Raw genomic sequence first — 22918 nt, 5'->3', positions numbered from 1 at the left:
AAGAGAAAACGAGAAAGAGGAGTTGGTGATTGAAATGGAAGGGAATAAAATGGAGAGTAAAAGAGACCAAGAGAAGGAAAAGTGAAAGAAGTAGAGAAGGTGTACGCGCGTGTGTGAGCGAAAGTGAGATGAAGAGAGAGATAGAGAAACGGAGAGGTAAATACTCTGTATTGAAAATAGAAAGGAAAAGAGAGTAAAGCAAAATCAGAATGAATGTAGGTGGGTAAGAGAAGAGAGGAAGAGAGTAAAGTTGAGAGAGAAAGAGCGGGAATGCGTGCGTGTGTTATTGAAGGCAAATGGCGGGTAATTTTGCAGACGACCACAGTAAGTTCGTAGTGTTTATATAAATATTTACTTATGTTTTAATAAATGCATCTTTGGAAAAGCCAATTGAATAAGAGTTAACTTTAATTCCTATTCTCCTATGTATGTATGTATGTATGTGTGTATGTATATATATATATATACATACACACACACACACATATATATATATATATATATACACATATATATATATTATAATATCGAGGGCTACTACTTAAAAGCCACACACTTTAATGGGACTTTAAAGTCAAACTACTTCAATAAATAGTAATAGCCCTAGATATTATAAGGTATTTTATACATACAGGAAAAAATTAGATACCTTGTATTAATGTTTTCCTTAATTGGTTTACACGCCGGCTACTCGATAAAATATATATATATACAGGGTGATTGAAAAGTAACTCCCTATTTTAAAATACTAGTAATTTATTTATTAACTATAATTTTTAGAAAAAACGAATATGTAAAGAAAGTGTGTAGCATGGAATTTTATTTAAAATTTGATATAGGCATCAGCATTCACCACCAGCTTCTCAAACCACCTGGGAACCACATCAACTGATTTCATCAGGAAGTCTTGTGGAATGAAAGACATAACTTCTCGTATTCACCCTTCAATTTCTTCCAAAGTCATTGGTTTGGTAGAGAAGACTTCTTCCTTTAACCAACCCCAAAGAAAATAGTTGCAGGGTGTTAAATCAGGGCTTCTGGCCAGCCAGTCATGCGGACCTTGATGAATTGGAAGGACGACCACTTCAAGTACCAGCTACAAATCCTGTAGTTATGAATTTTGCATGGCAATTCTTGATTATCTTTTTACGTCAACTTGAGTATGTCTTCCTCTAATGGTCCTCCGCCATCTTTGCACTTGAACAACTGATCTCCAAACTTCGTAATGTGTAGCTAGCTGGGCACGCTCCTGCACAGTAAAACACCCAGCCATGTTTGTAGAGCTTCTAAATTTCAAACAAAATTATCAATCTGAAAAAAAAAGCAACATGGAATCAATTCCCATACATTAAAGAACATACACAACAAATTTGAGAAAAAAATTATAGTTAAATAAATTATAAGCATTTTAAAATAGGGAGTTACTTTCCAATCACCCTGTATATATACACGACTTCTTTCAGTTTCCGTTTACCAAATCCACTCACAAAGCTTTGGCTGACCCAAGGCTATGTAGTAGAATACATTTGCCTAAGGTGCCACGCAGGAAGACTGAACCCGGAACCATGCTTCTTATCACACAGCCACTCCTGCACATATAATATGTTTCTTTGGGATTTATTTTCCCAAAGTTTTCCCTTTTGCAATATTGAAGCCAGTCACTAACAAAGTTGCAAGGCTGTTTTGTTTAAATGAAAACAGCTCTTATTGTTTGTTCTTATCTGAACTGATTGATATATCGTAGTCCTAGGTGTGCATGTCATGAGAGAACAAATGTGCTTTACTATTTATATTACTGTACGGTTGCAGTACTGAAAGAGTGTGTTTGGAGAATGAGAATGGAAGGTTCGGTGAAAGGGTCCTTCATCTCTGGCCCCGGTTTACTGTCTTACTTCAGATAACTCCTGAAGAGCAAGATGGGGTTGGAGAGGAGGACCCTGCCACCGAGAGAATACGAGAAATGATGGAAGGATGTGATGAGAAAGGTGGGTGTCAGTAACCCAGCTTAATCATTGATGAAAGGGAAAGATCGTTGCTGGGCCTTATACGCTGCCGGGTTCGATCTTCTAAACTTTTTGTTCGTTTTTCTTTCTTTGTTTTCGTTTTATTGTAAAAAAAAAAAAAAAGGGCAATCTTTTGTCTCTAGTAGACCTTTCCGTCGATTTCCGTAGAAAAAATTTTTTTTTTACATATGGGCTTGCGGGAACTTTTGAAGTAATGATAGCGAAAGAGACTAAGAGAAAGCCATTTTATGACGAGGGAAGTTCTTTTGAAGTTACCGTGCATGGCAAGCATTGATGTACATGTGTGTGTCTGTGCGTGTGTGTGTGTGATGGGGTGTGGGAGACAGACAGTATGTTGTGTAAGTGAAGTGCTTCTGTTAGTGTGTGTGAAGAGACAGAGTAATGTGTGAAAGAAAGAGATAACTGAAATTTTTTACTCGGTGTATGTGTATATGTATGTATATTACTTCAAAAGTTCCCGCAAGCCCATATGTAAAAAAAAATTTTTTACGGAAATCGACGGAAAGGTCTACTAGAGACGAATGATCGCCAAAAAAAGTTCTAGTTAAAGGAAAATTTAATCGTTATATAAAATATTTTTTAAATAAATTTTTAACATGTAACTCATTCGAACTCATGTAACATTTTTGTCTTGTGTTTGTCCTGTATTGTCCCATTCTATATAAGATCGTCATGATCGTAATAAAGATTCCATATGTGTGCACATGCTCACTCGGGATACTCAAATGGAGAATCCTTGAACTATTTGTCAAATTTTCACTGGTTGCATCTGTTCTTTGTTGGAGAACTCAACCATTTCTGGAAGTTATTCTTCCTGATCTGATCTGAAGTGCCGGTCTTTAAAAAAAATAATAAAGCCTAGGGTTAATTTGTTCGACTAAAAGTTGGTGCCTCCGCATGGCCACAGTTCAGTGATTGGAAGAAGTAAACTGTATCATTATTAGAATAATGTGAAAAAAGACCAGAGATGAATTGGTTGGTATGGCCTGCTTCTGATACGCTATAAACCTTAGGAATATAACCATGTGATCCCTACTATTTCTAGCGTGTGAAATGACTGCGTACAGGATGGGTTACCTTTTGAGTTTGTTAAAAAGAGAGAGAGATTAAGTCTGCGATAAAATAATGAAAGAAATACATATTCAGTAATTAGTATTAGCATTGTACTTAACTTTTTACAAAGATTTCCTAGGCACAAGGTGGTACAAACAAATAAGTTGAAAGTAAAGGTGTGATTTTTACATTTGAAAATGATATTTTCCCCCCAAAAATGAAAATTTGGCAATCTTTCGTCTCTAGTAGACCTTTCCGTCGATTTCCGTAAAAATTTATTTTTTTTTACATATGGGCTTGCGGGAACTTTTGAAGTAATGAGAGCGAAAGAGACTAAGAGAAAGCGATTGTATGACGAGGGAAATTCTTTTGAAGTTACCGTGCATGGGAAGCATTGATGTACGTGTGTGTGTGTGCGTGTGTGTGTGTGTGTGTGTGTTTGATGGGGTGTGGGAGACAGACAGTATGTTGTGTAAGTGAAGTGCTTCTGTTAGTGTGTGTGAAGAGACAGAGTAATGTGTGAAAGAGAGAGATAACTGAAATTTTTTACTCGGTGTATGTGTATATGTATGTATATTACTTCAAAAGTTCCCGCAAGCCCATATGTAAAAAAAAATTTTTAACGGAAATCGACGGAAAGGTCTACTAGAGACGAAAGATCGCCGAAAATTTAAATTTAAAAAAAAGAAGTGTCAATGCATAAGTGTACGTTATGAATTTGGAATTTATATTTGCTCAGCTATGTGAACGAGTAAATTTTCAAATGCTTTCAATATTGCAGAACCTCATCTGACACATGGACTCATATGATTGATTGATTGATTGATTGATTCTAGTTTCAGCTTATGAGCTGTGGCCATGCTGGGGCACCGCCATTTGGTGTTGCTACTTGGTTTCACTTCATGGAGGCTTTCTAGCAACTGCTATTTGGTGCATGAGAGAGTTCGATGCAGCTGCCCTCATCTGCCCCTCCTGCCGTGAAGTTGGTTCATCTGGGACACCTGACAGGAAGAGATCCAGCTTCATTTTAAAGACATCTGTATCCACCCCATGCAGGTCTCTCAGGTTCTTCGGGAGGATATTGAAGAGCTGTGGGCCTCGGAAGCCCAGGCTATCACAGAATCTTGTCCTACATCTTGATGGCAGGTTTGGAGTCCTAGGCACCACGCAGTGGCGCCCAGTTCTGGCATTTGCGTAACTCTCGATGCCAAAGTTCAGGACACTTCCCTCCAGGATCTTCCAGATGTATATTATGGCATATCTTTCCCGCCTACGCTCCAGGGAATATAATTTTAATCTCTTGAGTCTTTCCCAGTAGCTTACATTCTGCATAGAGGCTATCTTCTTTGTGTAGCTTCGTTGGATCGCCTCAAGTTCTGTGATCAACTTGACACTGGATGGTGACCATAGCTGAGAGCAATAGTCAAAGTAGCTTAGGACAAGTGTCTTCCAGAGGACCATCATGGTTTCTTGTTCTCTTGTTCTAAAGGTTCTAAGAATCCATCCAGCCAGCCGTCTACATTTCATTGTCAGTTTAGCAACATGTACATGAAAGGTCGCGTCATCACTCATGTGAATACCCAGGTCACGCACTGATTGTGCCTCTGGGATTGCAATCCCTCCGGGTCCAGTGTATTCATTGGGTATTGCATTCAGTTTTGCATGCTGATAGTATAAAGCTTGAAACTTTCCAGCATTGAACTGCATGCTATTCTTTTCAGCCCACTTGTATATTTCGTCCAGCTCACATTGCAGGTGTTTAGTGTCCTCAGGGTTCTGTATTGCCTGTGAAACTTTTGTATCATCTGCATAACTTGTGATCGTGGCTCTCTGCGTGGCTGAGGGCATGTCTGAGAGGGCCATTATGAACAGTAGTGGTCCCAGAACAGTGCCCTGCGGAACCACCGCTCACTATTTGTGTGTTAATGGAGGTGGCCCCATTGCTACTACCACCTGACTTCTATCCTTCAGAAAGTCATGAAGCCATTCTCCCAGTTTTCCAACTATGTTGAGATCACGCAGTTTGTGACATATCATTCCATGATCGACTTTATCAAAGGCCTTTGCAAAGTCGAGATATATCACTTCCACATTTGAGTGGTTGAGCAGCCGTTTCAGCACCCAGTCATAGTGTTGTAGGAGCTGAGTTAAACAGCTTCTCCCTGGTCGGAAACCATGTTGGGTGTCGGGCAGCAAGTCATTCTCTTCAAGGAAGGTGATCAGCTTCCTTCTGACTATTCGTTCCATGACCTTGCTGATGTGTGAGGTCAGAGAGATAGGTCTATAGTTCTTGGCTTCCGCTCTGCTACCTCCTTTATGAATGGGGCATATTTTACCTTCCTTCAGTTTTCCTGGAAGTTTGCCAGCTGCATATATGTAGGAAACAAATCTGAGGTGGTACCATAAAGCTGGCGATACTTTCGTTTGGCGTGAGCTAACATTGCTTCCATGTGATTTGTGTGGACACCTGTGACTTCATTCACAAATGACACAATGCAGGAATCCATGACTCCATAAATTCCGATGTGCCATCCATTCATCCATAAAAATAATGAAAGAAATATGCATTCAGTATTTAGTATTAGCCTTGTACTTATTTTTTTTAGAAAGATTTCCTGGGCATAATGAACTAAAAAACAAAAATGACAGAAGTTAAAAGGGATCTTTTCACTTTGACCGGCAGATTTTTAAAATAATTTCTTTGTAACTAAACACTTTTAAACTTCGTATACTGGTAGAATGTGTTACATAAAACATCTTTTTCTCTTGGCTTTCTTGAGAAAATTCTGTAGTTTGTAAGCTATTTCTTGTTAAATTTCTTGCATTTCGGCAATTTCAACCAATCAATGACGTCTATTGAGGTGAATACAATTTCTGCAGTTGTTTGTCAATGCGGTGTCTACTCAGTTTGTCACTGTTATTTATGACATATTTCATATCAGTTACGTTCGTATGAATAAAAGATTATCGTTATTAAACTTTTATTAATAAACACATAGTTTAAGTTCACAACATATGCAGTTTTAATTTTCCTCTCTGTTGCACAGATACACGCATTACATATTATATATTCGTTTAAGAAACAGATTGGGTTTATTTACATTTCTGAAGAAAAAAGATACCCTTCCCCCAACCCCTAACCCTAAAACAGATTGAAATGCAATAGATCGATATTAGGGTCATAATTATGGGTGGACAGTAAATGAGGGAACGGTTTTGTTATCTATCTCTGCTTACGAGTGACCCCTCAGTTTATGGCCACACACGTATTTGTTTACATTTGAAGAAAATTGTCACTTTCCGTAAAATTTTAATTTTTTATATATGTGGTGTTAGGGTTAGGGGTTAGGGATGGGGGGAAGGTATCTTTTTTCTCATAAATAACTCACAAACCGAGTAGACACCGCATTGACAAACAATTTATTTATTTTTTGCACTATGCACTTAAAAAACACGAGAGAAACCTTTTCGGTTAAAAAAAACCATTTAATATTTTCAGAGGAAACTGCGATTTAAAGGAGATTTCATTGTTGTTTGTGATGTAGAAAGAGTAAGCGAAGGAATAGGGTTCATGTATCATCACATGACCCTTTTATTTCTTATTTCTGTACTGCCCACAAGGGGCTGAATATAAAGGGGACAAGCAAGGACAGACAAAAGGATTAAGTCGATTACATCGACCCCAGTGCGTAACTGGTACTTAATTTATTGACCCCGAAAGGATGAAAGGCAAAGTTGACCTCGGCGGAATTTGAACTCAGAACGTAACGGCAGACGAAATACCTATTTCTTTACTAACCACAAGGGGCTAAACACAGAGGAGACAAACAGGGATAGACAAAGGGATTAAGTCGATTACATCGACCCCAGTGTGTAACTGGTACTTAATTTATTGACCCCGAAAGGATGAAAGGCAAAGTTGACCTCAGCGGAATTTGAACTCAGAACGTAACAGCAGATGAAATACCTATTTCTTTACTACCCACAAGGGGCTAAACACAGAGGAGACAAACAAGGATAGACAAAGGGATTAAGTCGATTACATCGACCCCAGTGCGTAGCTGGTACTTAATTTATCGACCCCGAAAGGATGAAAGGCAACGTCGACCTTGGCGGAATTTGAACTCAGAACATAACGGCAGACGAAATATCTATTTCTTTACTACCCACAAGGGGCTAAACACAGAGGAGACAAACAAGGACAGACAAAGGGATTAAGTCGATTATATCGACCCCAGTGCATAACTGGTACTTATTTAAGCGACCCCGAAAGGATGAAAGGCAAAGTCAACCTCGGCGGAATATGAACTCAGAACGTAGCGGCAGACGAAATACCGCAAAGCATTTCACCCGTCGCTTTAACATTTCTGCCAGCTTGCCACCTTTACATGACCTCTTTTATTGAACCTCTGTGACAGGGTGATGTGTGGTGGAGGAGAGTAGAGAGAGAGAGAGAGAGAGAGCAAGAGAGACACCATGATTCATAGGTCAATACAATAGGAAGTTGTGCTTGAAGTTTTTTAGTTATCTTCAAATCAGAGAGTTTGGGCTGTATGCTGTCAATATGTATGTGAAAGAGGTCGACTTTGCCTTTCATCCTTTCGGGGTTGATTAAATGAGTACCAGTTACGCACTGGGGTCGATATAATCAACTTAATCTGTTTGTCTGTCCTTGTTTGTCCCCTCTGTGTTTAGCCCCTTGTGGGTAGTAAAGAAATAGATAGTAGTGATGATGGCGGTGAATCTGATGTCAATGACAATGATGATATCTTAATATTTCACTCAATTTCTTTGTAGAGATCAGTCGGGATATTATAGTACAGTGAGCTGTGAACATATGGATCTTAAGAAAGTTGTCACTCGATTTTGGAAGAAAACAGGTAAGTCTGTAATATGTCCTCCCTTGACTAGTCCTTGAAGAAAAAGAAAAATTAAGTTAGTTCCAGGTTTATGTTAATTAATATTAACACTTAAGTGTTTAAAAAATATTCAAAACACTTTTTTATCACAAACTAATGTGGCTGTGCCACCGAAGGTAGAATCTGTAGGCCCTTCCCATGCTAGTAGCTGCAGGTTGGTAGAAGCCTCATGGCACCTTTGGTTGGAGTTGTGTCACCGAAGGTAGAAACTGTAGGCCATTCCCATGCTAGTAGCTGCAGGTTGGTAGAAGCCTCATGGCACCTTTGGTGGGAGTTGTGCCACCGAAGGTAGAAACTGTAGGCCCTTCCCATGCTAGTAGCTGCAGGTTGGCAGAAGCCTCATGGCACCTTTGGTGGGAGTTGTGCCACCGAAGGTAGAAACTGTAGGCCCTTCCCATGCTAGTAGCTGCAGGTTGGTAGAAGCCTCATGGCACCTTTGGTGGGAGTTGTGCCACCGAAGGTAGAAACTGTAGGCCCTTCCCATGCTAGTAGCTGCAGGATGGTAGAAGCCTCATGGCACCTTTGGTGGGAGTTGTGCCATCGAAGGTAGAAACTGTAGGCCCTTCCCATGCTAGTAGCTGCAGGTTGGTAGAAGCCTCATGGCACCTTTGGTGGGAGTTGTGTCACCGAAGGTAGAAACTGTAGTCCCTTCCCATGCTAAGGATGAGGAATTTGTGATCCTCTGCCATAAGGGAGGGTCGTTAGAAAGCTTCGTTAAGAAGTTTAAAAAGAAAGGCCGGAGGGAAGGGATTCTATCCTGCACTGACGACCCTGACTGGCTTTCATAGGTGGCTGTGGAGGTCATATGGGAAACCGATTTGTGCAGGGTGATGAATTCCTTCCCCGAGGACACTTTTAGATTTATGTTAAAGTGGCCCGACTTGGCACTGTCCAGGTGTTTGAATGAGAGGAGGAGCCTGGTCAGGCATGAAAGTTCAAAATAAAGGTAAGAGGCTTAGTGCCTCATTTTTGTTATTGAATTGTGAAAAATGTAAGTGGTTTGTTGCCTTGTAAATGAAATATAAAAGAGCAATGTTCTTGGGTAAGCAGCAATTGGCAGGCATTGCTTGTTGCCCTCATTTATCATCATTTTCATATAACATTATGTCTATGTCCAGCCTGCAGCTTCCCTTCTAGATAAGGGATCTTTTCGGTTTGGACAGCAGTTTTTTCTAGCAGTGTCATCTGAAATTGTCACCCATAATTATGACCCTAGTATCGATCTATTGCATTTCAATCTGTTTTAGGGTTAGGGTTAGGGGTGGGGTGAAGGGTATCTTTTTTCTTCAGAAATGTAAATAAACCCAATCTATTTCTTAAACGAGGGACATATTCATACGGCACAGAATGTTTTCACCTCAATAGACATCATTAATTGGTTGAAATTGTAGAAATTGAAGAAAAAAAAAACAAATATCTTACAGACTATAGAATTTTCTCAATAAAGCCAAGAGAAAAAGATGTTTTATAAACACATTCTACCAGTATACGAAGTTTAAAAGTGTTTAGTTACATGGAAATTATTTTAAAAAACTGCCATTTAAACCGAAAAGATCCAAGAATTGCACTAAATACATTACAGTATTTAGTTACTTTCTTTCTGTCATGTTAAGTTCAAATCAACATCACCTTTTTATCCTTCACCCTTTCTTTGGGATCCGATGGTCAATACAATAAACACCAATCAGATACTGAGGTGGTGTTTAATATAGCATGACTAAACACCTCTCCCTTGTACTACTCCTGGACTAACTCTTTACATGAACACCACCCTGTACATAACTCCATGTCCCCCTACATGGCCTTGCTTTTTGCTTTTTGAGCCAAAAAATTAACTAACTAACTAATCATTTTTATTATCTCTTTTTTTTTCTACTTTCATGAAACAAGTCTTATCTAGTCCGAAAATATTTGAAAATCTCAACAATGAGCTCCAGGAACAGATTCTTAATTTGCTTCCAGCTGCTGAAGAATCAAGCGAAAATGTGGCTTGGAGTGACGCCCCAATTGTCAAAAACTCAAGTAAGAATGATAAAGATTCTGGATTAAAGCTGAGAAGACAATTATCTCTGAAAGGGTTGGAAGAAAAAGAGGTATGTTTGATGAAATATGTATTAAGGTTGTTCCTATTTCTTTACTACCCACAAAGGGCTACTACCACAGAGGGGACGAACAAGGACAGACAAATGGATTAAGGCGATTATATCGACCCGAGTGCGTAACTGGTACTTAATTTGTCGACCCCGAAAGGATGAAAGGCAAAGTTGACCTCAGCGGAATTTGAACTCAGAACGTAGCCGCAGACGAAATACCTATTTCTTTACTACCCACAAGGGGCTAAACACAGACAGGACAAACAAGGACAGACATAGGTATTAAGTCGATTATATCGACCCCAGTGCGTAACTGGTACTTAATTTATCGACCCCGAAAGGATGAAAGGCAAAGTTGACCTCAGCGGAATTTGAACTCAGAACGTAGCCGCAGACGAAATACCGCTGAGCATTTCGCCCGGCGTGCTAACGTTTCTGCCAGCTCGCCGCCCAATATGTATTAATGTTGTTCCACCACCACTAACAACAACAGTTACAACGGCACTACTACCTTCACATACAACCATCATTCCCATCCCCATTATCACTAACACATCCTCCACCAACACTATCATTTATGTCACTAATTAACCGTCATCTCTGTTTGTCATTTACCAACCCAGATCATAGGAATGTCTTGGATCCAATGTGATAGCTGCTTAAAATGGAGATGTGTGAGCAAGCAGGAAGTTCACAGATGGTGTGGTGATGACAAGAAGTGGATTTGCAAATTCAACAAAGATCAGACAAAGAATAACTGCAATATCGAAGAAGATAATTTTGAATCCATTGAGGAAACTATGTGTAAAAAGGGAATTGTGTTTGTATATCCATATTTAACCCCAGGAGATATGGTGATGGCCATAATGGCAGGCTACTGTTGGTAAGGTTTAACCCTTTCATTACCGTTTTCATTTTGAGATGCTCTGTGTTTCTTTCAATTATTTTAAATATAACAAAGAATTTAGTAAAATAACTTAGTTATCATTAAGCTAGTGTTAGGATCATAAATTGTGACTAGGGTTTGGTGGTATATTTTAATGAAAAACTAATGAAAACAAGACATTTATACTACAGAGACAGAGACGGTTTTGGCCGGGCTGGTAACAAAAGGGTTAAAATGTATTACATATCATGCATGTATGTATAAATATGTACACACACACACACACACATACACACACATACACAGTTATACACATTTGTGCCGGTAGCATGTAAAAAGTACTATCTGAATGTGATCGAGGCCAGACCTGCCTGACTGGCTCCTGTGCCAGTGGCATGTAAAAAGCACCCACTATACTCTCAGAGTGGTTGGCATTAGGAAGGACATCCAGCCGTAGAAACATTTCCAGATCAGATTGGAGCCTGGTGCAGCTACTGGCTCTCCCAACCTCAGTCAAACCAGCCAACCCATGCCAACATGGCAAATGGACATTAGGTGATGATGATGATATTTCATGTGTGATATTTGTAAGAAATTGCATTATCCGTGTGTGATATTTGTTTTTAATATGTAGTAAATGTGTGTGTGTCTTAAATACAATAACTTGGTAATTTAAACAGCAACTCTAGTTTCATGTTAAAGAGACATTTACTTTGGCATAAAAACAAAGACTGTTTACTTCAATCATTAAGCACTCTTACTGCATATTACATGGAGCAACCATTCCATGATATGCAGTGAGACAGCCTGATGACTAGAGTAAATAAACAGGATCTAGATTTTTCACCAGATTAAGCTGAATACCTCCCTCTATACATTTGTGTCCCAATACATGGTACAAAGAAATAGAAGAGTGATGATAAGAGAGATCAGAAACCATGTAAATGTTTGGTTAGTAATAAGTTTTGTATTGCAGTATAGGTGAGTGGTTAAAATAGGGCTAAGAGGGGGTGACAGAATGAATTTGCAAGAATTATGTGGTGTTGGCAGTGTTATGGGCTGTGATGAGTTATGTGGTGTTGGTGGAAAGGATGACAGATGAGGTGGGTAGAAGTAAGGTTTGCAGGGGCCGGCGGAAGAGTGAAAGGTGCATGCATGGACAGGAAGTGTGGTGTTGGCAGTGTTATGGGCTGTGATGAGCTATGTGGTGTTGGTGGAGAGGATGACAGATGAGGTGGGCAGAAGTAAGGTTTGCAGGGGCCGGCGGAAGAGTGAAAGGCGCATGCATGGACAGGAAGTGTGGTGTTGGCAGTGTTATGGGCTGTGATGAGCTATGTGGTGTTGGTGGAGAGGACGACAGATGAGGTGGGCAGAAGTAAGGTTTGCAGGGGCCGGCAGAAGAGTGAAAGGCGCATGTGTGGGAGGAAGCACGTGGTCAGCGAGGAAGTGTGGTCAGTTCTAGCACAGACGGCAGAGTGACAAGACATGTTGAATTGGTGAAAGAGACTGCTGATTTCGCCGAGGTAAGGTCTTTTGTATTTCTTTCTCCTGTTTGCTTCTTTTTCTGTTGTCCCTTTCCTCCATCACACTACAAATTAATAATGCTGAAAGCCATAAAGCCATATTGGAACTGTGCCCTGTTCAACATGTGAGTACAAAAAGTCTTGTTGTTGCTCTTATTGTTGTAAGAATCCCCTCAGAGCTCTTGCTCTAAAGAACTAGAAAGGCAGGCAAAAGCAAAAATAATGAAGACAGCAACAAGACCAACAAACTTCAATTTCTACAGTACCATCAGCTAAAACTCTGAGGATCATCATCATCATTGTTTAACGTCCGTTTTCCATGCTAGCATGGGTTGGACGGTTCAACTGGGGTCTTGGAAGCCAGAAGGCTGCGCCAGGCCCAGTCTGATCTGGCAGTGTTTCTACAGCTGGATGCCCTTCCTAATGCCAACCACTCCGTGAGTGTAGTGGGTGCTTTTTATGTGCCACCTGCACAGGTGCCAGACGAGGCTGGCAAACGGCCACGATCAGTTGGTGCTTTTTATGTGCCATCGGCATGGGGGCCAGACGAGGCTGGCAACGGCCACAATCGGATGGTGCTTTTTACATGCCACCAGCAAGGAGGCCAGTTGGGGCAGTGCTGGCAACGGCCACGTTCGGATGGTTCTCTTACGTGCCACCGGCACTGGTATCACAGCTATTGATGTTGATTGATTTCGATTTTGTGTCATGCCCAATTTAAAAACAGTGACATGTAATGTAGTATACCATATTACATTACATATATATATATCTGTGTATTTAAGCTTTGAGGTGTGAAATGATGTCAATTATTCAGTTAATGAATTATATCAACAATAATAAAACAAAAAGTTCAAAATAAGGCTATAAGCACCGTAAAAATTGTAAAATGTACTTTGTAAACAATGTGCTTCTTATTACTTTAGTGTAGATACTGGACAAAGCACTACTTCAAATTACTTAACAGTTCTTACCTTCAAAACTATCCATTTTCAACACTTGTTTACTGTTTCTATATACTCTTTACTCTTTTACTCATTTACTTGTTTCAGTCATTTGACTGCAGCCATGCTGGAGCACCACCTCTAGTCGAGCAAATCGACCCCAGGACCTATTCTTTGTAAGCCTAGTACTTAATCTATCGGTCTCCTTAGCTGAACCGCTAAGTTACGGGAACGCAAACACACCACCATCGGTTGTCAAGCGATGTTGGGGGGACAAACACAGACACACACACACACACACATATATATATACATATACATATATATGACGGGCTTCTTTCAGTTTCCGTCTACCAAATCCACTCACAAGGCTTTGGTCGGCCCGAGGCTATAGTAGAAGACACTTGCCCAAGGTGCCACGCAGTGGGACTGAACCCGGAACCATGTGGTTGGTAAGCAAGCTACTTACCACACAGCCACTCCTGCGCCTATGTGTATCCAATTTTTGTGTTTGCTGCTTATGTATCTGTGTATGCAATATTTTGTGTACATTTGAGTGTGGATGTGTCTGTAGAACTGGGGTACTTACTGATACTCAGAAGTTGACATTTATGTCTTTTGGAGTGGCACTCAAGTTTATCAAAATTTAGGCACTCATATTCATTGAAATGGTGCTTTCTTTATTGAAGTGGTGTTCCTGTTTACCAATATAACAGACACTAGTTTATTGAACTGACTCATATTTATTGAAGTGGAACTTGAATTTATCAAAATGGTACTGAAGTTTATTGAAATGACTTTTAATTTTTAATTTAATTTAATTTTTATTGGTTCAAAAAGCAAAAGCAAGGCCATGTAAGGGGACAGGGAGTTATGTACAGGGAGGACGGTCTTACAAAGAGCTCAGCCATTTCCAGTCAAGAGAGACTTTGATCCGATCGGTCGTCGGCATCTTGACTATCTCGTCCGGCAGCTTATTCCACGGATCCGCAACCCGGACGGAGAAAGCCCCTCTCCTTCGATTGAGATGAAATCGTCATAGATAGAGCTTTTCGGAGTGACATCATCATCATCATCATTGTTCGACCGTGGTCGAGACAATGGAATTTACCATGCTACGCCAGACTTCACGGTCCATCATGGCATTACGGAGGTCCTGTTGCTGGATGCCTGTATCCCTGGAGATTACATCAGGGTAGGAGAGTGTGCGCCCTCTGGTATTGCGAGTAGATGGCTTCCAGAGGAGAAGAGTAGAAATTACCTCTTTTTCAGCTCTACAACAATGTCCAGCAAACTGGACTCTCCTACCTTTCGGAGTGACCCCGCACCCCACGCTCTGGAGCAGGAGTGAAGAACAGCTCTTTCGAGAGGTTACACTTTCCGCTTATGATGTTGTGAGCGAGTGTGAAGTGATAGCTGTGCTAATTGATGGAGTGCAAGGATGAAAACTTTTCTTATTCTGGGTTATTATTTCAGGTGGCCAGCTGTTGTAAGTTTTGATCCATTCTATAACACATACGTTGAGTACCAGGAAGAAGAGCAAAGGAAACACAAGGACATGGAAGAGATTGTTGTAGACAGTTACCATGTGGAGTTCTTGGGCACCCCTCACTCTCATGCTTGGATTTCAAGCAGCTGTATTCACTTGTTAGATAGCAACCCTCAATCATTAGTTTTAAAGGTAAGAAAAACAACAGTAACAACAATACAACAGAAAGGAAAACATTTGGGTTATTTTCTATAACTCCCATCATTTTTTATTATTTATGGATCTTTTCGGTTTCAACGGCAGTTTTTTCTAGCAGTGTCATATGAAATTGTCACCCATAATTATGACCCTAGTATCGATCTATTGCATTTCAATCTGTTTTAGGGCTAGGGTTAGTTAGGGTTAGTGTTAGGGTTAGGGGTGGGGGGAAGGGTATCTTTTTTTCTTCACAAATGTAAATAAACCCAATCTGTTTCTTAAACGAGGGACCTATTCATATGGCACAGAATGTTTTTTTTACCTCAATAGACGTCAGTAATTGGTTGAAATTTCAGAAATTGAAGAAAAAAACAACAAATATCTTACAAACTATAGAATTTTCCCAAGAAAGCCAAGAGAAAAAGATGTTTTATAAACACATTCTACCAGTATACGATGTTTAAAATTTTTTAGTTACCTAGAAATTATTTTAAAAAACTGCTGTACAAACCGAAAAGATCCTTGTTTATTCAAATTATATTGGCTCAAAATTATTTGTCATTTGTTTTCTCTAAGTAAAAGTCTTTGCTAAACTGATCAATGGAGGTTGAGTAGACTATGTCTGCAGTTGTTCATTTTTGTTTGAAAACAAAGATCAGACTTTTCCAATCTTAACATAATATTTATATACCTCGCTTCTCTCTTCAGTAGAGAAAGAGAGGAGTTAAGATTCAGGTTGGAAGATGTTCTTTTTATCTTTTTCCAGCCACTTTCTCTGTCAGTCTCCTCTTTTATTTCTATAAACTTCCAATGAAGGACTAGCATTTCAAAAGTCTACCTAGTGTCTTGTTGAAAATGTGATAACTTTTCTAGTGCACAAAAATGCATCCAGTACATGTTGTAAAATGATTGGTGTTAGGAAGTGTATGTAGTTGTAGAACAGAAACCAAAATGAAACTTAGGAGCAAGATGTGGCCCCACAACCCATCTAGATGGGCAGAAATGACCTGTCCAGCCCAAGCCAGCATTGAAAGTAAATGTGCAAGGTGTATCAAAAAATTCCCAGACTAGTTAAATTTACATTATTTACATTGGACAGATATTTGTCCTCATGTTGTTTGTTGTTAACACAACATTTCAGCTGATATACCCTCCACCTTCATCAGGTATCTTGGGGAAATTTCGAACCTCGGGTCTCATTCCTAGATATATTTCAGCGGTGGCAGCGTTCTTCTCCTCCTCCTCCTTGCCTGGAACTGAACTCAGAATCTTGGGTTTAGTAGCCCACGTTCTTAACCACTACGCCTAGATGAGGAGAAATATCCATCAAATGTAAATAATGTACATGATTCCTCATCTCTTAAATATAGAACTGTGTCGTTTTATTTTATCATATTTATATATACCTGTGGCTTGTTATAAAAGAAGTGCATTGGTAGAATTGCTATCGTGTCTGGCAAAATGCCTTGCTTTATTTGCTCCAATTCTTTACATACTGAGGTCCACTTTGCTTTCAGTCTTCCAGGTTCTATAAAATGAAACACCAATACATACTGGAGTCAGTTCAATAGACAAATGATCCTGCATCTAAATTTCTGGTCTTGTGACTATATGAGAACCAATAAGGCGGCGAGCTGGCAGAATCGTTAGCACACCGGGCGAAATGCTTAGCAGTATCTCGTCTGCCGTTACGTTCTGAGTTCAAATTCCGCCGAGGTCGACTTTGCCTTTCATCCTTTCGGGGTCGATAAATAAAGTACCAGTTTCGCACTCGGGTCGATGTAATCGACTTAATCCCTTTGTCTGTCCTTGTTTGTCCCCTTTATGTTTAGCCCCTTGTGGGCAGTAAAGAAATATATATGAGAAACAATCTAAAATTTCCCTTCTTATATTTGTATTTATATTTTATTTTATTATATTTGTATTTATAACTTATTTTATTACATTGTCAAACAGAAGTATATGCCTAAAAGTAAGGGTCATAAAAGCACATTCAGAGGAAACAGCATTCAAGGAGCCCTAAAAGAAGCAGAGATCTTTCAGAAGTTGTCCAAGTCTGTCAGACTGAAAAGATGTGTCTTCAATTATACTGGAAGTGAACACAATACCAAAATAGGAAACAATAACATCAATAACAATAGGGCCATGACTTCAAGCACCAGAAAAGGAGAACATAGTTTCTATGATAGATCTATATTGGAATCTAGTTGTGATAACCCCAAACTCTCCAGATTGACACAAGTAACAGCACCATCAACAACAACAGCACCAGTAGTAACAACAACAGCTGCAGTTACCGTGGCGGCAAAATTCCAGGACACAGGAGCACAAGAAAGCTATACCCATTGTAGTCACTCTCTTGTTAAGAGGCAACATTTCTTTGATAGTGAAGAAAACATTGTCTCTGAATATATAGAGAGTAGTTCTGTTGGATCAGGTGAGTTGAAGAAAGTGTGTGGTACTGGTGGAAATTGTGTTGTGGTGGTGTGGGTGGTAGTTGTGTATAGTGATGTGTGATGCTAGTTGTGATGAGTTGGGGTGGTGTGAAAGCAATCCATTACATTCATTAAACCATCCAACCCATGCTGGCATGGGTTTGATGGTTTGACAGAAGGCGTTGAGCTGGCAGAAACGTTAGCACGCCAGGCGAAATGCTTAGCGGTATTTCGTCTGCCATTATGTTCTGAGTTCAAATTCCGCCGAGGTCGACTTTGCCTTTCATCCTTTCAGGGTCGATAAATTAAGTACTAGTTACGCACTGGGGTCGATATAATCGACTTAATCCGTTTGTCTGTCCTTGTTCGTCCTCTCTGTGTTTAGCCCCTTGTGGGTAGTAAAGAAATAGGTTTGACAGAATCCAACAGATATGAGGACTGTGTCTTGTTCCAATGTCTCAGTTTTGGCTTGGTTTCTATGGTGAGATGCTCTTTCTAATGCTATCCACTTTACAGAATGTACTGGGAACATTTTACATGGAACCAGCACTTATGATGTCACCATGCAACTCACAAATCTAAAGAGCCTCTGTTGAACTGAGAGGAGATATATTAAAAGAGAAGGTGGCTTTAAATCAGATGTTGAGATGTATGATAAAAAGTATGATAAAAAGGGACAGGTCTGTTGGAGAGAAAATACATGGCGAGTTCACATCAAATGAGGATTGTTATGAGTAAATGGGGTGGAAATAAAGTGTTAAAGCATATCCTCAAAATAGAAGAAGGTGATTTAGAAGAGAGTGTGGGGGCAAGATCACGAAGGTTGGGTGAGTAAAGGTTGCATGAGTGTAGGGTAAACAAAACACAGACAAACATACTTCACATTAAAAGATTATCTACTAAATAATACCAATAAAGTTGACGGTGTATCTTTGAAGTTTCATTCCCTGGCAAAACTCCATGTGTTTTAAACATTTTCTTATGCTTTATCTGAGACAAAGATGGTTCGGGTGTAGTTGCCTCCCTTAGCTAAAGACTTCAAAATTGTGCAACCTGACTTTGTTTTTGAGGTTATTTTTGTAGTAAAAAAGTGTTGTGCAAAAAACATACTTTATTTAATAGCTGAATGATTACTGAATCTTTTGATACCTCATACATCAAAATTGGCAACTCAGTTTTTGAATCCATAAGGAACATATGCACACACACACATACACATATACAAACTCTGTTTTATATATATATATATATATATATATATATATATATTTATATATGTGTGTTGTGTTTGTATGTAGCCTTGTCTTGACATCATGTGATGATTGTAAATGAGCATCACTGTCATACAGTTAATGTAATTTGTTTCCAGTCTTCCACAAAAATATGTCTGGCAATGGAGAAATATTACCTTTCTGGGAAATGGGTAGAGGCTGGAGACAGAAAGGACATCTGACCCATGCAAGCATGGAAAAGTGGGTGTTAGACAATGACGATGATATTCATATATGATTATGATTATGATTATATATTTATGTGTGTGTGTGTCTATCTGCTTGGTTGCCTACCTATATAGCTACCTACGAAACTAAGTACCTACTTATCTATCCATCTATCTGTAGGTACTTCTACAGTCTATGAGGCATCTGGCTACCCAAAGACCCCGCGGCGCCCGTGTAGTGACCCGAACATCAAGGTGAATCAGAGTAACAGTACAACAGTAATGACTCGCTTTACAAAGAACCCTACACTAAGCATGAGTTTGGAAGAAAAACTGACACAAGATATAGAGGTAACTTCTGTTATCAGGTGATAAGGTTACCCTTCTCTCCCCTTCCCCCCACCTATTTTCTCTCTTTTTTTTCTATTCAGCTGTCCCTCTGTTTTTCTTGTTGTTATTGGTATTGTTGTTGCTGTTATTGGTGCAGCTCTTGATGTTGGTTTTGTTATTGTTTAACCCTTTAGCTTTAAAACTGGTCATATCTGGCCAAAAATATTCTACTTGTTTTATATTTAAACCACCCAGATCTGGCCTTTCACACCTACCCTACCATGTCATTCTAAAAATAAACAATCACATCATCAAAATCTTGAAGCTACAAAATAATCTTTTCTACTCTAGGCACAAGGGCTAAAATTTTAGGGGAGAGGGCCAGTCAATTAGATTGACCCCAGTATGCAACTGGTACTTAATTTATCAACCCCGAAAAGATGAAAGGCAAAGTTGACCTCAGTGGAATTTGAACTGGGAATCTAAAGACAGACGAAATACTGCTAAGCATTTCGCCCAGTGTACCAACCTTTCTGCCAGCTTGCTGCCTTGAAGCTACAAAATAATGCAAGATTAATTCAAAGCAATGTGAATAAATATGATAGAATAATCTGAATGCTAAAGGGTTAACCCTCTATCAGGTCCCTAAACCATCAGTCATAAGCATTCTGACCATAACCATACCATCAATTTTTTTCATGCATTGTTTGTCTAGGGGTTACATTATCAATATCACCGTGATCCCTGTGACTGACCAGGCTATCAGATGTTGCTACACATCGCTGGTCACAATGCGCTTCACATTGTTTTAGCCTTCAAATGACGCCACCACGCTAGCTAAGCAAGCAGGCCAACAGAAGAAAGAGTGAAAGTTGTGGCGAAAGAGTACAGCAGGGAACGCCACCACCCACTGCCGGAGCATCGTGGAGCTTTAGGTGTTTTCGCTCAATAAACACTCACAATGCCCGATCTGGGAATCGAAACTGCGATCCTATGACCGTAAGTCTGCTGCCCTAACCACTGGGCCATTGCGCCTCCACCCATTATCAATATATTCTTCCTTATTTTAATCCTTTTGACACCAATGCAAACTTCTTGTTTTAAAGCGATTACAATTTAAATCTTCCATCAAAACTTCATGGTAATTTATGTTTCTAACACCAGCAGCTCAATAATGACTTAGTTATTTTACTAAACTCTTCATAATCTTCAAAATATTTATGTTACAGACAGTTAGGGTGATTATTATCTGTATAGACAGGAAATCAGCAGAATCAGAGCATCAAACAAATTTCCTAATAATATTTCTTCTGTATCATTATGTTCTCAGTTTGAATTTCACTTAGATCAACTTCGCCTTTTGTCCTTCAGGGGTCAATAAAATAAAGTACCAGGCAAGTACTGAAATTGTTGTAATTGACTAAACCACCTCCCCTGAAAATTCCTAGCCTTGTTACTATAGTAGAAATAATAATTATTATTATCATTATAGAATTACCACAGACATGAAGCAGATTTTTCAGTGGATTTGAAAAAGTTCCTGACTTTCAACAATATGGACCTTGAGGTCGCAGTGTGGGAAAATATCACTATTGATCCATACCAGTTCTACTGTGTGGTACTAGATGCAGGCGGTTATAACAATGTAAGTAGATCTAAGCATGACTGTGGTGGACATGTATGAAGGGTTGAATATATATGCACCTGTTTTTGTGTATGTGAATATGAATATAGTGTGTATGTATATGTGTGTGTGTGTGTGTGTGTGTGTATATATATATATATATTATATATATATATATATATATATACATATATATATATATTATATATATATATACATATATATATATATATATTATATATATATATATTATATATATATATATATATGCTGAGACCTTCGGTCATGACTGACCATGGGATTGCATCTAGAAAGTTACCCTCCCAGGCACAAGTCCGGGCAAGGTTGTTTATGGAAGACCTGCAGTTGCCCATGCATACCAGCCTCCCCTCTCCACACCACCAGTGTTATGCAAGGGAAAGACAAAGAGGCTGATACAGCTTGCCATAGGTATGAAGACTTAATGCATGCTTTTATTTCATCAGATCTTGTTTGTTTCAGAATGACTGGTAATGTCTGAAGTTTCCTGATAAAACTAATGCAACTCCTCTCATAGATTTATTATTGCCTCTTATGTCCTGTAAGGTCTTATCAAGAGCTTCCATTGCATCTCTATGTAACACGGTGCATTCATCCCAAATGATCAGGTGGTATTGGCACAACACTTCTGCTGAACCTGAACCTTAGCTTATGTTACAAATTGGACTGTCATTTGTGACCAGGTTTAGCAGGATTTTAAAAGCAGAATGAGCTGTTCTTCCTTTTGGGAGAAAGGTGGAAGGAACACCAGATGATGCTACAGCAACTGCAATTCTTTTTTGTTGCCTCACCTTGGAGAGAAGCAATGATGTTACAAATGTTTTACCTGTGCCACCAGGCGCTTCAAAACAAAATTCCTCTGCTTTTTTTTCTGACTGACGAAATAATTTTATCATATGTACAACATTGTTCTGGAAGAAGATTAGGTTCATGTTCATTCACAAATGCAGCCAACGTGTGATTTCATAATTTTTCTCTCTTGCTATGTCTTGAAATTAAATCACTAATTTGACAATTTGTTTTTGGCAGTCCAGAGCCAAACTCTTGCAAATTTTTGCCTCCCATAGCCAGAACTTGATCATCAATTTCAATCAGTGCTTGGTTTAAAATTGTTTCAGAGAACTGAATATTGATATCTGGGTTTGCCTATTGAATTGCATACTTTAAATCTTCAGCTATATCCTCATGATGTTTCATCTGCAAAGTTGACACATGTTCAGTATAACTGCAAAAAAGTTACAAAGTTTCCTTGGAGAATCTGATACTGATGCTCCAGTCAATGCAAAGTCCCAATTCTCATCATTTTCTGAAAACATTTTTGATAGCAGGCTGCCCTATAAATTTCACACACATGACCATTTACCCTCCTTGAATCTTGGAATGATTTGGGACCGCGTACTTAATGCAAAAGGAGCCGTAAGTAGTAACATTCTGCTTGGCTTGGGTAGACACTGTAAACTCTTGCAAGAATGTCAGCTCCACATTTCCTCTTGTGCCATTTATTGTTTTTCCAGGTGTAATACTTGGGTAATCTTTATATATAAAACTGAAGTTGTGTGTGTGAGAGTCTGTCTCCTCCAATTTAGATTCCTAACTACTCCCACATTTTGCAGTGCAGTTTAACCAAAAGCGGGTATCTTATAGTCGTGATTCATATCGAGCCCTTCTGGGCATTAGCTTGCGTCTACGATGAGTCTACGATTTAAAAAAAAAATTTACCATCATTTTATCGCATTTTTAATGCATTTTTGCTCGGTTTATATAAGGGAAATAACTCTCTAAAAATGCTTATATAGTTATTTCCCTTACAAACCTGAGCAATGCCGGGCGATACTGCTAGTTGTAGATAAAGGAGTTTTCTTGCATCTTCATCTACTTCACACAACTTAAAAGGTTAGTTTCTTTTGGAGAAAGTGCTTGTTG

The 22918-nt window shown here is 39.2% G+C and overlaps 1 protein-coding gene across 4 annotated transcripts in view; it reads left to right on the top strand.

Annotated features, from left to right (window-relative positions):
- The first annotated feature begins 289 nt into the window (after positions 1 to 289).
- The window catches only part of LOC118768051, a 108138-nt gene continuing 85509 nt past the window's right edge, over positions 290 to 22918 (top strand). For all 4 annotated transcript variants that reach the window (XM_036513806.1, XM_036513805.1, XM_036513804.1 and 1 more), the window contains exons 1-8: positions 290 to 324; positions 7875 to 7957; positions 9887 to 10089; positions 10713 to 10972; positions 14919 to 15123; positions 17086 to 17566; positions 19184 to 19353; positions 20825 to 20977. In XM_036513806.1, the coding sequence (XP_036369699.1) occupies positions 7915 to 7957; positions 9887 to 10089; positions 10713 to 10972; positions 14919 to 15123; positions 17086 to 17566; positions 19184 to 19353; positions 20825 to 20977 (1515 nt within the window). In that variant the 5' untranslated portion in view covers positions 290 to 324; positions 7875 to 7914. The remainder of the gene's footprint in view (positions 325 to 7874; positions 7958 to 9886; positions 10090 to 10712; positions 10973 to 14918; positions 15124 to 17085; positions 17567 to 19183; positions 19354 to 20824; positions 20978 to 22918) is intronic.

This window comes from Octopus sinensis, linkage group LG26 (genome assembly GCF_006345805.1).
Source record: "Octopus sinensis linkage group LG26, ASM634580v1, whole genome shotgun sequence".
NCBI classification, from domain to species: Eukaryota; Metazoa; Mollusca; class Cephalopoda; order Octopoda; family Octopodidae; genus Octopus; species Octopus sinensis.
The sequence above is the reverse complement of the archived record's forward strand: the minus strand, read 5'-3'. Positions and strand labels throughout refer to the sequence as shown.